At 43.8% G+C, this 16,611-nt stretch overlaps 1 protein-coding gene across 5 annotated transcripts in view; it reads left to right on the forward strand.

Annotated features, from left to right (window-relative positions):
* Positions 1-13,873, forward strand: part of LOC142466928 (CMP-N-acetylneuraminate-beta-galactosamide-alpha-2,3-sialyltransferase 2-like) — a 129,558-nt gene extending 115,685 nt beyond the window's left edge. For 3 of the 5 annotated variants that reach the window (XM_075572570.1, XM_075572569.1, XM_075572571.1), the window contains 4 exons: positions 4,672-4,851; positions 7,870-7,915; positions 9,064-9,183; positions 10,994-13,873. In XM_075572570.1, the coding sequence (XP_075428685.1) occupies positions 4,672-4,851; positions 7,870-7,915; positions 9,064-9,183; positions 10,994-11,161 (514 nt within the window). In that variant the 3' untranslated portion in view covers positions 11,162-13,873. The remainder of the gene's footprint in view (positions 1-4,671; positions 4,852-7,869; positions 7,916-9,063; positions 9,184-10,993) is intronic. The other 2 variants (XM_075572572.1, XM_075572573.1) reach the window with 2 other exon arrangements.
* Positions 13,874-16,611: the final 2,738 nt, after the last annotated feature.

Genomic DNA, 16,611 nt, shown 5'->3' on the forward strand with positions numbered 1-16,611 from the left:
AGTATGTTTTTGTGTGCACAACATGGTTCTCTACATATAAGGTCTAGAAAATTGATGGACACAGGGTGACTATTAAAAGTGAATCTGATATTGCAGGTGTTAGCGTTAAGATAATCTTGGAACTCAGTTAATTCTTTTTGAGTTCCCCGCCACACGCACAGCACATCATCAATATATCTTTTCCAGAGTACCAGGCCCCGGAAATAGTAAAAACATTAAAAAAACATTGGGGAATCCTTCTACGAGACCCCATATTACAAACCATTTTACCTCCACAACCTCAGATCATATATAAAAAAGCTAATGATCTAAAAGCATCGTTAGCACCAAGCTGTCCGAATGACAGAATGAAGCATAAACAGTCCAATTGGCTATCTGATTTTAAAGGTTATTTTGTGTGTGGAAAGTGCACAGCCTGCAGCTTCAGTGAGAAATGTGCCAGTTTCCATTCCACAGTTACGAATAGAACGTACGAGATTGGCACATTTATCAACTGCAAAAGCAGGTTTTGTGTATATCTCCTACAGTGTCCATGTGGACATCAATATGTGGGAAGAACGGGAAGACCACTGACACGTAGACTAGCAGAACACATCTATAATATTAAAAGAGGTTTGGAGACACATAGTGTCTCCAATCATTTCAGATTAGCCCACAATCAAAATCCCAAAGGGTTGGTATGCAAAGGAATAGATTGTCCTAAACCAAATTGGAGGGGGGGGGATAGGTTAAACAATTTATCCAAAAAGGAAAGTTTTTGGATATATACCTTAAAAACCCTAGCCCCCAAGGGTTTGAACATAGAATTCGACCTGGCTTCATTCCTAAAAGAATAAACAGATTCTATGCCCTTTTTATTTTTATTTTTATTTTACATTAATGCCCTTGGCCTCAATTCATATAGGGTTGGTCCGTTTTAGGAATAGTTTAGATTTTATTATGATGTATGTACAGTATATGTAAGTCTGTTGTATCACGTGTAAGTGTAAGTCTGCTGAACATGCTGTTATTTGAATCCCAAGGTGTTAACTCCCTTAGATACACATTGGTTACTAGCAGACAAGTGCACACCAACAGGTGATACTTATCAGTTCATTACTCGCAAGGTTAATCACCCCTAGAGGGTATTTAAAGAGAGATCAGTTGTAACTCCTCATTCCTTTGAGAAAGTGGCGTGCCTACGTCACGAAACGCGTTAGGGTGGGAGGAGTTAGGATCCCGTGAGAGCAGTGCAGTGCAGCATCTGTGTATTGAGAGGTGAGGAGTCTGCCAGAACCCTCGGTTGCAATCCGGAACGCAGCCCAGTGGAGGGAGAGACTCTATTACACCTAACCGGAGAAGTTATGCTGTGAGAGAGCCCTTCTCATCCGGAGCAAAACACAGGAGGCACAAGCTGCGGACGGCATCCTTATGAAGTTTTGTCACGCATGTATTCATTGACCCCCTTCTTTGCTATTGTTCAAATTCCTTGTCTGGGGGCTCGTGGAGTTCGGGTGATTCTGGGAATCACGAAATCCCAAGAGACAAAGGAAGCACCCAGGGGATTCGTGGTGTATAAAGAACGGAAAGGGAATAAAGCACAGATTGTCTCCACTGTATCCTGAAAGAAACACTCCTGTAAGTGTATTCAGTCCACACTGGGGAAGTTGGCAATAAGGGGTTAACATCAAACATCAGTAGTACTGCGCAATGGTGTACCCTTTTATCAATTTCAGGTGTATTGAAGAACAGCAGCAGTGAAGAAAAGCTACAGCCATCCACTTCAAGTTTTGGACTTTGAGACACTCTTTAAAGATCAGACTGTTTCATAAGGACACAGTGACTCTTTAAGCGCCAGGTATCCTCCTTTAATTTTTTCACAGCCAGGGTTAAGATGCATAGCCAGAAAACCCACCCACAGACAGACTGTTTCGACCTTAATGGGTCTCCTCAGTGTGGGGTTGGTTAACTGGCTATGCAAAGAAGCAAAGAGGATGGGGTTTACCATACTTAGTAAAGTTATGGTGAGTAAAAAAAGTGACAAAAACCCTCCACAGCAAAGCATATAAAACAAAAGACAGAGGTGCCCAATGCTACATCAAATTGACAAAACGGTAATAAATATGGTAATAATTATAAAGTTTAAATACTTCAATAATAATAGTAATTACTTGGTTATTTAGTTAAACCCTTTGGCCAAACATACAAATAAAAAAAAAACAATACAGTACATAGAAAAAACCCAATACATAGAGAAAAAAACCAATACATAGAAAAAAAAAACAATACATAGATAAAAAAACAATACATATAAGCAAAAGCCAATACATATAAACCCCCCTAATATATAGAAAAAAAAATAGAAAAAAACCCCCACTACATATAAACCCATACCTTGCTGCTGGTCACAGGTGTCAGGCCTCTGGCCGGGCCCGCTGGCTGTAGGGGGCTCGGTGGCCGGACAAAGCAGTTAGGCCTGACCTTTCTTGGCCGCCGAGCCTCGGCTCTCCCCAAGCAGCAGGCCTCCTCACTCTGTCCCACACCGAGCGTCAGACGTCAACGCCAGGCCTCCCTCATGCTGGCATGTAGCCTAGCTTACTTCTGGTGCGCGCAGATTTCCCTGCACGCGCCGACGTCCGAGGGCCCGGCGTGGGACACTTAGTGAGTAGAGAGGCCGCAGCTCGGGGAGAGCCGGGGCCTGGCGGCCACGAGGTCAGGCCCACATGCTTTGTCCGTCTGCCAGCCTCCCCTCAGCCAGCGGGCCCGGGACACTTTTCCCGGCTATCCCCCCCTGTCATCGACCCTGCTTGCAGTTCCAATATATTTATTCCTAAGGCATTTTAGAACACCAACCACCTGTTCTTGGCAGGAAAGAGATGTTACACAGGTTATAGACGGAGAAGAGTGTATTTGGTTAGCTGTCTTTCTGCTCATAGGTAATTTTCCTCACGCATAGCATGATAAAGCATTGTCTAACTACAAAATCATATCTTGTCAGTATGAAGTTACATTTGTTTTAACAAGGCACAAACATATATTCATTATTGAAGGTCGTATATCTGCTGTCAAGGTTCCGGACCTTCGCTATCTAACTCTGCTTAACTCCCACAAACACAACGCAAAGATGTTTCTTTTTGCACTGTGTGAATGCCCGTCTCCGCACTTTCACAGAGCATGCTAAATTAACCCTTTATATGGCTTCTTCCGTGAAGCTGACCTTTGAACGTCACAAATCTATCTACATGTTGGGATACATACTTAGGAGTGTATGTGGAATTGCACATTTTATAGGTAGGGAGAAGAGAGTTCCTAAGGATTGGAGATAATGGAGAGAGATTTCAGAGCAGTAGAGACATGTGGGCCGGAGAGAAGACAGCACTGATGAGAGCTGAGGAGAGCAGAGGCATAAGGAAGGGCGGAAGGGGTGAAGAGCATTGAAAAACAGGAGAATTTGGCAGGTGATACTTAAAAAGGCAATCCCCGTAGCCAGCCAAAAAACAACCATTTGTAGACAGTTTAACAGTCTAATTAGCATTCTTATCTAACCGTGCAAAAAGCAAAGATTTGGCTTCTTCTGTTTCTCTGGAAATTATTTACACATTGCATTTCTTAGGGGCCTCTGAATAGGAGAGTGTTTGATATTTAAGTGTTTTTTTTACCCTTGGCCCACCCCCTTGTCCTTATCAGAGAGGCAATACAGATAAGGGCAGAGAGAGAGGGGACTCTGGCTGTGCAAACTCATGATGAACACACAGTGACAGCAGACAGGAGCAGCCGGAGGAAAGCAAAGTACCAGCTCTCCAAGTTCACTAACTAACTTCAACAAATTATTTAAAAATACTTCTAGTGTCCGATAAAAAAAGCTTTAATCCCCCAGATGTGACCCCTTAACCATGTCACTGCCATTAGTACACTTTGCCCCTAGGAGGGACTGACACCTTAACCCTGTCACTGCCATTAGTACACTTTGCACCTAGGAGGGACTGACCCCTTAACCATGTCACTGCCATTAGTACACTTTGTTCCTAGGAGGGACTGACCCCTTAACCATGTCACTGCCATTAGTACACTTTGCCCCTAGGAGGGACTGACACCTTAACCCTGTCACTGCCATTAGTACACTTTGTTCCTAGGAAGGACTGACCCCTTAACCATGTCACTGCCATTAGTACACTTTGCCCCTAGGAGGGACTGACACCTTAACCCTGTCACTGCCATTAGTACACTTTGTTCCTAGGAGGGACTGACCCCTTAACCATGTCACTGCCATTAGTACACTTTGCCTCTAGGAGGGACTGACCCCTTAACCATGTCACTGCCATTAGTACACTTTGTCCCTAGGAGGGACTGACCCCTTAACCATGTCACTGCCATTAGTACACTTTGTCCCTAGGAGGGACTGACCCCTTAACCATGTCACTGCCATTAGTACACTTTGTCCCTAGGAGGGACTGACCCCTTAACCATGCCACTGCCATTACTACACTTTGGCCTTAGAAGGAATTTCCCCTCAAACTCTTAGATCTTTAACCCTGCATTTCCAAACTTTTGATCATTTAAGGGAGATTCATAACATTCTTCTAACTTTCATACATTGGTTACTTTTCAATCATATGTTGTACCACCATTTAATATTCCCACTTACGGACAACGCAGTGGCATAGTAACATTGCTGATGACTTCCTTTGGTAGAATGAATAAGGCTCCAATCAGCGGGTTTGAAGATGATGTTGGCTCCAGAACGACCCACCACTTCATGTATCCGGAGAGTGCCACGAACCTTCCAGATGGGGTGCATCTGGTGCTGATCCCGTTCAAACTGCAGGATCTGAAGTGGATCACCAGCGCATTAACCACAGGAGAGATCAGGTCGTGAGTAACATCATATGGTCCGTGGGGAGGGTGAGAGGGAGAGATAACCCATTGTCTAGTACACCTCCCAAAACACTCAAATCAACGGGTACGTTACGAAAGGTTATAATACTTGTAGTAGGTCTGTTTGCCATGCACTTGTATAACCCAGGCGGCGATGAAAAGCTGTGTAATACAGCAGCCATACACTTATAGGGGATCAATGTTAACATGGGTAAGCAGCAAAGAGTGACACACTGTGAGAGCTCATTTGCATGTTACTACCCAGAATCCCTGGCTGCAGTGGAAGCCTTGTATGCTAAGAGATAATGGAGAATGGCAGGTTTGCCGACCATGTGAATGTGCTCACGAAATATATAACAAACAAAGGCCCACAAAGCACCATTAATTAATATAATGTAACTTATCATCGTGCTAACTCTGATTTATTTCAGGGTCTGGGTCATACTTACCGTCACGTTATTGGAAGTTATAGTGGCTGGATGGGAGTAACACTAACACATACTTACTGTCACGTTATTGGGAGTTATAGGGTGTGGATGGGAGTAACACTAAGACATACTTACTGTCACGTTATTGGAAGTTATAGGGTGTGGATGGGAGTAACACTAAGACATACTTACTATAACGTTATTGGGAGTTATAGGGTGTGGATGGGAGTAACACTAAGACATACTTACTGTCACGTTATTGGAAGTTATAGGGTGTGGATGGGGGTAACACTAAGACAAACTTACCGTCACTTTATTGGAAGTTATAGCGTCTGGATGGGAGTAACACTAAGACATACTTACCGTCACGTTATTGGAAGTTATAGGATCTGGATGGGAGTAACACTAAGACATACTTATTGTCACATTATTGGGAGTTATAGGGTCTGGATGGGAGTAACACTAAGACATACTTACCGTCACGTTATTGGAAGTTATAGGGTCTGGATGGGAGTAACACTAAGACATACTTACCGTCACGTTATTGGAAGTTATAGGGCCTGGATGGGAGTAACACTAAGACATACTTACCGTCACGTTATTGGGAATTATAGGGTCTGGATGGGAGTAACACTAAGACATACTTACCGTCACGTTATTGGAAGTTAGAGGGTCTGGATGGGAGTAACACTAAGACATACTTACCGTCACGTTATTGGGAGTTATAGGGCCTGGATGGGAGTAACACTAAGACATACTTACCGTCACGTTATTGGAAGTTATAGGGTCTGGATGGGAGTAACACTAAGACATACTTACCGTCACGTTATTGGAAGTTATAGGGTCTGGATGGGAGTAACACTAAGACATACTTACCGTCACGTTATTGGAAGTTATAGGGCCTGGATGGGAGTAAAACTAAGACATACTTATTGTCACGTTATTGGGAGTTATAGGGCCTGGATGGGAGTAAAACTAAGACATAGTTACCGTCACGTTATTGGGAGTTATAGGGTCTGGATGGGAGTAACACTAAAACATACTTACTGTCACGTTATTGGGAGTTATAGGGACTGGATGGGAGTAACACTAAAACATACTTACCGTCACGTTATTGGGAGTTATAGGGTCTGGATGGGAGTAACACTAAAACATACTTATTGTCACGTTATTGGGAGTTATAGGGTCTGGATGGGAGTAACACTAAGACATACTTACCGTCACATTATTGGAAGTTAGAGGGTCTGGATGGGAGTAACACTAAGACATACTTACCGTCACGTTATTGGGAGTTATAGGGTCTGGATGGGAGTAACACTAAGACATACTTACCATCACGTTATTGGGAGTTATAGGGTCTGCATAGGAGTAAAACTAAGACATACTTATTGTCACGTTATTGGGAGTTATAGGGTCTGGATGGGAGTAACACTAAAACATACTTACTGTCACGTTATTGGGAGTTATAGGGACTGGATGGGAGTAACACTAAGACATACTTACTGTCACGTTATTGGGAGTTATAGGGACTGGATGGGAGTAACACTAAAACATACTTACCGTCACGTTATTGGGAGTTATAGGGTCTGGATGGGAGTAACACTAAAACATACTTATTGTCACGTTATTGGGAGTTATAGGGTCTGGATGGGAGTAACACTGAGACATACTTATTGTCACGTTATTGGGAGTTATATGGTCTGGATGGGAGTAACACTAAGACATACTTATTGTCACGTTATTGGGAGTTATAGGGTGTGGATGGGAGTAACACTAAGACATACTTACTGTCTTGTTATTGGGAGTTGTAGGCTCTGGATGGGAATAACACTAAGGCTGCACTTATAGTGCCGGCGATGGCGACCAAAAACAAATGTATTGCCGCTGTCGCGTGCGCTTATAGTAAGCACGACGCGACGGGAGTGACGCAAAATTTGGAAGCCGGTCAAATTTGATATTTTAGAGGCTGTTGCCAAATGTGACAGCCTCTGAACCAATCAATGACCTGGTCGCCCGAGATGTCGCCGCAAAGCGAATTACAAATTTTGCTAGCGGCGATAGTGACGGGTGACATCGCCATTGCTGTCACGTGCACTATAAGCACGGCCTAAGACATACTTACTGTCACGTTATTGGAAGTTATAGGGTCTGGATGGGAGTAACACTAAGACATACTTACCATCACGTTATTGGAAGTTATAGGGCCTGGATGGGAGTAACACTAAGACATACTTACCATCACGTTATTGGAAGTTATAGGGTCTGGATGGGAGTAACACTAAGACATACTTACCGTCACGTTATTGGGAGTTATAGGGTCTGGATGGGAGTGACACTAAGACATACTTACCGTCACATTATTGGGAGTTATAGGATCTGGATGGGACTAACACTAAGACATACTTACTGTCACGTTATTGGGAGTTATAGTAATATATATAAAAAGGTCCCAGGAAAAGTTCATGAGAGAATAAGGGATCAAATCATTTGAAATACTCTAAAGAAGGCGTCAAGGCTTTTTTCAGCTGGAAAATCCCCATTGACGGTAATGCAATCCTTATGCACTCTTGTGTCTTTTTTCTTTTAGCACGTACATGAAAGTGAAGAATTTGATCAAAGCGGATAAAGACAAGGTGAGGAAAAGTGACTCAATTCCAGAATTGTGAGTGTGACTGTGTTTAATATACTGTATGAAACACACAATGCTTATCGCTCTCCTAATTATTCTAATTAAAATATTATTATCTCATGGTGCATAGGGTAGAGTTAGCATGGACACAAAAATCCAAGTGGGGTAGAGACCCTCAATTGGACAAGAAACCCAAAATTGCACTCTATGAGAATAAAACACTTAGTGGGAGTGAACAATATATCCGAGGCTAATAGCCAAAGTGCTATACGACGCAAAACAAAAAATTATTTATTAAGTACATGAGGGAACAATATCAGGGAGTGTGTGGTATCAATAAGGGTGTGTTTAGAAATACGGTAGATGGTGACCAGAATAGAGCGTGTTCTCTCTCACTCATCAGGTATAGTTCACATATAGGGGAGACCACTGCTAAAGCTTATAAAGCATATCCCTGCAGTGAATACCTGGTAGTGGGCAATGAGGTCTAGTGAGCCAAAGTCCTGACAAGGTATATGGTAGAAAATTCTACCAGCAAGAGGGGATACTAAACACAAAATAACACTTAAAGTGTAAAGGAATGTATCCCTGGTTCATCTGAATCGCTTGAAAACATGTAGCATATGCAAAATGGTGTAACATGTATCAATGGGTAAGTATATCTGAGCATTAAAGTAAAACAGAGGATTGGTATTTCAACATATATATACATGTATACCCATAATCCCCTGAATAAAGTTGTCTCCCATGATTAATTAATATACTGTATGCAGCTTTTGATCTCCATTATTGAAAACCTAACACTGTACCCTAAAACCCCCTGTACCCTAAAAACCCCTTACCCAAAAAACATAACCCCATTCTCCCTACCCTAAACGCTAAATGAACCCTTAAATGAATTTACCTGGGCGGCTGAGTGTCCAGTGGCAGAGCGGCTGCAGCAGGCCGAACGCCAGCGGAAACTTGTTCCCGACCAAATGTCCGATTCCGCGTATGGTCACCTATGGAACACGTCCATGTATGCATCTGTTATCAATGGATATGCATGCCCTTTACATCCCACAGCCGGTTTGTGATGTAACCATGCAGCCATCTTTAAAAAGTCCGTAATGTCTTTCCACTCCCCCCTCCCCCCCCCCTTCCCTGTTCTAGGTTTTAATATTGAATCCTTCCTTTTTTAAATACGTCCATGATAACTGGACCAATCACCATGGGAGGTACCCTTCCACCGGCATCCTGACGTTATTCTTTGCCATACACATATGTGATGAGGTGAGTGAATTATGTGATGTCTTTAAAGGAGCAATTCACGCTTTGCTTTTTTGTACTTATTAATTTTTTTTAAACTCGGGTTTGAAGCAGGGGGTCTCCGGAGCGGTACCCCATTATTTTCGGCTCGGGGGACCCCCTGCTTCCTGAGATACAGCCTCCGTAGCTCATGCCGGTAGCAGCTTCGGCTAGGCGAGCAAGATCTCCGAAGGGGGCACCGGTATCTCGGCAACGTTTAAAGCCCCCGGTGACGTGGGCCAATAGGAAGCCGCACCTGATGACATCACGGCTTCCTATTGGCCCGCAGGGCGCACAAGTTTTTAAAAAGCGGCCATTACGTGAACCCAGCTAGCAAGCCGGTTTGGCTACCGACACCCCCTACGGAGGGAAGTATTTCCGGAGACAGGGGTCCTCCGAGCTGAAATGATTGGGGTTCAGCTCCAGAGACCCCCTGCTTCAATGCTATGCCAAGAAAGAAAAATATATATTTTTTAAAAAGCAGTGCTTGGATTGCCGCTTTAATACGAGGGCCCGGGCTCGCCGATTTTAACGCTTTGGGTGCTGGAGGGGTAGTGAGGGCCACGACCCCTGCAGCACAGTGCAGTGAAAGTGGTCACGTGACCACAGTGGCCATTTTTCAGGAAACGCAAGAGGAGACTTGTAAGTAGATCAGGTTTTCAGGATATACCTGCTTCAGCAAAGGTGGCTCAGTCACCTGTGCTGACACAGGGATATCCTGAAAACCTAATCTGCTGGTGGCTCTTGAGGACTGGAGTTGGCCACCCTGTGGAGTAAACGGAAATAAGGGACAAGAAGCAAGAGCCGTGTGGGCTGTGTGGACGCGTGACAACATATGATGTGCAGGCTGCAGCATGTAAACAAACGGTTACAAACCTGTACCATACAGCAGGGTTTCAATGAGAGGAAGTAAAACGCGCAACAGACGAGTAGAGTACGGGTCAAATAACCTGCACCACTTGAATGTGACTGTCACCTACTGTAGCCCCTGTGGCAAACTGCTCCCTTTATGTAGCGCTGCCACTTGCCCAGGCCCTGACACAGTCTTCTAGGGTTTGTTTAGCATAAAACGGGGACAAACACGTATATACACACAAAGGGAACTTAGCCCTCAACCTTCAGCGGTTTATTCTTTCATTAGTAACACTACACATTTTTAAACACCGTCACTTTAAGAACAAAATAAACTCATAAAAATAACATCCACTTATGTCCGGAGTCTAACTAACATGCATATCTCTATCTGCAATATTGGCTGGCTAAGCCAGTTACCAACTTAAAAATAACACATAGATAGAATAACATTGAGTCCTTAACTGTGAGATGGGACAGCGTCCCATTAGATCCTCAGATGCTGCAATATGTGAAGGGGGCGTCCTCCCCGAACTGGATGCAGTACCCGAACTGCCATACCCCCAGCCTACAGGCTCTAGGTGAGAGACTGAAGCAGCCAAACTAACTGCAATATATTCCTCTTCCTCAATTAGGAGAGCAGGTGTGGGAAAAACCAGAACCACTCATCTCTGGCCTGGAGTTTCTGTCCCACAGTCTCAGCAACTGTGAAACTGTGGAATGGATCAATGCCATACTAAGTCTGCACTTTCTTCTATAAATTCGACAGAAAGCTGCTCATTATCCTGCGACTATGTCACACCCTCGAGACGTGTGGCAGTGAAAGGGTTACTCTACCCCACAAATAAATAGATATGTTGCCGATCTCTGAACCTGTAAATACCAGGGATTCAATAATGACAATAGAATAAGTAAATAACCCATTGTCTCTTTGCCGCTCTAGGTTTCCGTGTTTGGCTTCGGCGCCGACTCGAAAGGAAACTGGCATCACTACTGGGAGAGAAATAGGTACCCGGGAGCATTCCGGAAAACAGGGGTACACAATGCAGATTATGAATCCAGTCTCATCAAACAATTAGTCCAAGAAGGACGACTGACATATTATAAATAAACGCCGCGACATTTTATACTCCCATTAAAATACATTTTGTTCAACTTTTTTCACTTTGATAATGAAATATATATATATAGATATAGATATATATATATATAGTTCCTGATGATCGTGTGTTTATAATCATGGGATGCCGACTTTTGGATGTACATTTTGTTTTATTGGTAGTGCGTCACGAATTGTCACCTGTAGCTGAAGGCTCCGAGCTTCAACCAATGGGTTGACAGTGTGATAATGTTCCAGTTCTGTTTTTTGTGTTCCCATGTGCTAGTGATAATCAGACATGTCAACTCTCATTAATTAGGACTCAGTGGCACTGATTTTTACCATCTGTGATCCGTTTGAAGGCATTTCAGCAATAATTGAAGAGGGGGTTGACTGCTCTAGAGCTATATCAAGGTGCAACACAGAGGTAGATAGTTAGACAAAGCTGTAAGATTGGAGAATGAATCCCCAAAGACACTATAGATACAAATACTGCCTCACTTCCCAGTATTAAACTCCACACTCACTTGAAAAAGCTCCATTAGGAGTGAAACGTACGTCGGGGTCGATTGAGAGTGACGTCAGACGTCACGAGCCTAATACTGGGAAATGAGGCAGTGTTTGTACTGCACCGACACACTTTATTCGAGCAAATACCCAGTATGTACCTGGCAGATACCTGGAATGCGCCGCTCCTCACCTCTGACAAGCCCCGTTGCGTTTGCCTTCCCAGCCTGGGTTCATGCCTGGCTGACGGGCGGCTGATCTGTTAAATGATAATGATTAGGATTTAATAGGCTGCAATGCTTCGCGTGTCTACCAGATGGCATAAATTCATGAATTGTAATGCAGTATATATATATATACTGTGCAGTATTGCAGCCAGCGGGAATAAAATGCTTCAATCCCTGCCTGGAAAATAACCCAATGCACTCGGGCAGAAAACAGTCACAAACCTCAATACACCCAAGTATACCCGAATTCGTGGGACTAGCCGAGCTCGAATAAAGTGTGTCGCCAGTGTAGCTAGCGTGCACCGTATACAGGCATACTCCGGTATAAGGACACTCACTTTAAGTACACTCGCGAGTAAGGACATAATCGTGCTCAAGCGGGGAGACTATAGAGCCTGTTACAAATGCGTTATTTACATCAGTTATGCACGTATATGACGATTGCAGTACAGTACATGCATCGATAAGTGGAAAAAAGGTAGTGCCTCACTTTAAGTACATTTTGCTTTACATATATGCTCTGGACCCATTGCATACGTTAATGCAGGGTATGCCTGTATAGATATGTTCTGACTATTAGAACTATATACAGTAGGAATACCTTAGTTTGAGCACTTATATATTTGAGAACAAACTAGGCACTTGTGTGTGTGTGTACTGTATATATTAGACAATCTTGGTGTTACTGAGGCAGTATCTACAGACACTTGTGCTTAGCTATTGTACGGGGTTTCAAAGGATCTATTTATTGCCAGCCCTGTCTATAAAGGTAACAGCTCATTAGCCCAGTATACCTATGAGATACTAAGACCACCTATAAATACTAAAGCACTTATGAGCTAACAGCCAGCTCTTTAAACCACTCTGTTACTTTGGACTAATATCACAGCTACTACCCTGGAATTTGTGTCCAATGTATATAAAGGTGCACTTGTGTTCTTAAGTGAATAGTTATATTCACTCACTACCTCTCATATACTATTTGGATTTAACCTATCTATATTGCTACCAGCCTCCATAAGTTCTTATATAATGATATGTCTTCATGTACATCAGTATAATACCTTGCTGGACACTGCTATTTACCATTCTGGTATATACTACTCTGCCCCCCACCCTTCAGATTTTAATACACTTTATGTACAATTTATTTGGTAGGATTTGTGTAATGAATAGGGCACAAGCTATTTGGTATTTTTATCAATCGGACACAAGGAATTAACGTTGGTTACAAATTGTCAAAGAATACAAGAATGTTTTTTATGGCTTGTCAAGCCAGGCCTGTGTTATATGGGACTGATAGAATCTAGAGATAAGGGCATCTGCTTGCCAGACTAGCCCTACCATTCAAAAGATAGGAAATACGGAATTATGGCCCTGACAGCAATTCATAAGAATAACAAATAGATATTTGTAACAGTTGCCATAAGACGGATGTAATAAGGCCAAACCCTTCATGTTTAGGAGAAGGTAAGGGTCAGATATCCATTTGTCACTCAAACTTAGGAGCAAGCAGAGTCTCATTATATTCGGCAAACTCGTCTAAATCTATTTTAGTATTATAGGAATAAATGTATGAGGTCTTTTATATGAGTCAAACTTAAAAAGTCACCATGAAAGGTTTTTTTTTCTTCTTCTTTCTTTCAAGCCATAAAAATTCCAACCAAGCGGCTGGTTGATGACAGGGATGGGCTTATGTTGGTTTCAATGGGAGAAGAAGGGTATATAGGTCATATCAAAAGATTATGAAAATCAGAATTTAACAGAGGTGTGTTTTGAGATCAGAACACGAGACTTTTCTTCAACTCCTGGGACCTCTCTGGGAAAGACCTATGACATACTGTATGGTAACGTACTGTATAGGGAATCTGTTTATGTTTTATCCTGTTATTTGAAGAAATTGTCTGCATTTGTTGTAACTGTATGTTCCTGTAATAATCTTTCTAAGCACTGTATATTTTTTATATTAAAGCTAAACTTTAATAAGTAATACTTTGGGATCTGATTGAACAGTTGCACACTATGTAGAGAGTAAATTACATTTTCGGATACAGTTTGCTATAACAGATATTTGTGTGTTAAGTGCATCGTTTTTTCTTTAGTAAACAGGGACTCTGGCAAATATATATATTTTCCATTTAACTTTGGTGGTGGCAGCGGATCGATTGCAACCGAGTAAGGGGTTATAAAACAATATCTTGTAAGGCCAAGAGAGCCCCTATAATCAGCACTCAATATCCAGGTATATGAATAGTTTAAAATATAACCTTTATTAGGTAATGGTAAAATAAATTGGACAAAAAACAACATATAAGAAGACACAAAGTTAACAGTTATCTCTAAAGGAGATGTAATCCTTTGTGACAGACCTTAATGTAAAGTCAGGGAATAAATTAGTAGGCCCTAGGAGATAGTGGTATAATGTTGGTACCACAATCACCGACTACTCGTGTGGGCATAATGTGTCACAGTATGTTCTCAGCTCCAAATGTATAAGGAGCCCATAGGGAGATGAACATAAACATCCCTAGAACCAGGGATATTGCAGCTAATTACTAAAATATGCTAAGATAAGAGCACATAAGGAAACATATATAGTCTAGTTTCCCAGTACTAGATTAATGGGGTCAGTGTTCCGACGTCAAAATAGTGGTAAAGTCACAATCATAAGAACAATATGAACAAGTAGCATAAGTCTTTAGATAGATACTAGCTGATATACCCGGCGTTGCCCGGGCGTGGAAGGGCAGGGGGCATGGAGTGGAAGGGGGGGGGGCAAAGGGCAGGGAGGGGGGGGGCAAAGGGCAGGGAGGGGGGGGGCAAAGGGCAGGGGGGGCAAAGGGCAGGGAAGGGGGGGGGCAAAGGGCAGGAAGGGGGGGGGACTCAATCCCCCCCACACACACACACAATCCCCACACACACACAATCCCCCCCCACACACACAATCACACAATCCCCACACTCAATCCCCCCCCACACACACACACACACAATCCCCCCACACACACAATCCCCCCCACACACACACTTCCCCCACACACACACACTCAATCCCCCCCACCCCCCACACACACACACTCAATCCCCCCCACCCCCCACACACACACACACACTCAATCCCCCCCACCCCCCACACACACACTCAATCACTCCCCCCTACCACCACCACCACCAACACACACACACACTTAATCAGTCCACAATTTCACCTGGGGGGGGCGACATGCTCCGATCCCCCAACCCCCCATGCTGCTGAGAACGGGAAGCAGACAGGAAGAGAAGGAGGGCTTGTCTGTGTGCAGAGAGAAGCCCCGCCCCCTCTGCAAGACACAGACATAAAAGCAGCAGCACGGAGCGCCCGTGCACAGCTCTGGCCGCCCCCAGGTTTCCCTGCAAGCTGCTCGCGCCCCCCTACATAATCTTGCGCCCCCCCAAGGGGGCGCCCCCCCTACCGTGTGTGTGTGTGTGTTTGGCCCGTCACTCCGCCTCAGACCAATGAGAGGTGTGCGGAGGCGGGCGGCCCAAGGGACCAATGAGATTTCCCCTAGGGACACCGGACATCCAGACAGGCATACAGTGCTTTCACTAATATAGTATAAGATAAACACTACTGGTGTGTGGCTAGAAGGAGTTTAAACCAAATGAGAGCCCCACTATCCACAGCGTTAATACAGTAGTATTGGGTATAAACAACACAAATTACAAATGTAACATGGTTAGTATACTTCTGCCTGTCTCTTCCACCCTGTCACGTAAGGCCTTAGTAATCTAGGCTATGACAGGCCATTCTGTGGGCTTTTGACCCCCTCATGCTCCTCTCTGAGTGACAGAAGTGTGGTGGTGACTCATGGCCGGTGTATAGCCTTTCAAGTATAGGTACAGATCTTGAGCCCTCCCCTTCTGGTTCCTCAGAGAGGCAGTGCCAAATTTAAGTAGTCTGTTCCCCTCCTTCTAAGGAGTGGTAGGTAGAGCTTCTCCTCCCGGCTGGGGGAGAGGGAGGCCAGCCAGCCCTCATGGCTGGCTGGGCATGTAAGATCTGATGCTCCAGACTCAGAGAGCAAGCACCATCCAGAGACCTGGTATCCTCTGATGACCCTATGCACCGTTGTAAAGAAGATCTACAGTGAATGCTGAATAAAGATCCATTTTGCTTCATCATACTCCTGTTTGAGTGTCAGTCCCTGGGCAGGAGGGAAGAACTGTGCTTTAGTGGGGACTGATCTTTGGACATCCTGGAGCCCACTACAGCTGGAGGCGCTAAGTACCAAGAAGAACATCACTGATCTCAAAAGCCTGTCCTGGTCTCCTCAACATCGCAGACGACCCAGCTCTCCTGATCCTCACAGGTACGCTAGCACCACACCTTGTAGCAGAATAACATCTCCCAGAGGAGGGGAGGGGGGAACAGTGCTACACAAATATAATTGAATGTGTGTAAATATATAAACAGAACCACCCCACCTTAGGTTAGGAGGGTATATTGGACTGGCTCTTGTAGGAGTGAGTCGGTGCGCAGAAAATAATAAAGCTACAGTAGTATAGAGCGTCATACATCCCCTCGTGAGAAGGAAATTGCCGAAATAAATTTCACACCCACTGCTTGTAAGCTATTAGTGGGACCGTTATGCAGGTCAGTACTGTATACAGTATAGGCGAACAGAAATACAGAAAAGGGTGTGAATTTTGTGTCTAAATCCCACAATATTAAGAATAGCAGCCTCAGTGATA

The sequence above is a fragment of the Ascaphus truei genome, chromosome 15 (assembly GCF_040206685.1).
Source record: "Ascaphus truei isolate aAscTru1 chromosome 15, aAscTru1.hap1, whole genome shotgun sequence".
Lineage (NCBI taxonomy): Eukaryota > Metazoa > Chordata > Amphibia > Anura > Ascaphidae > Ascaphus > Ascaphus truei.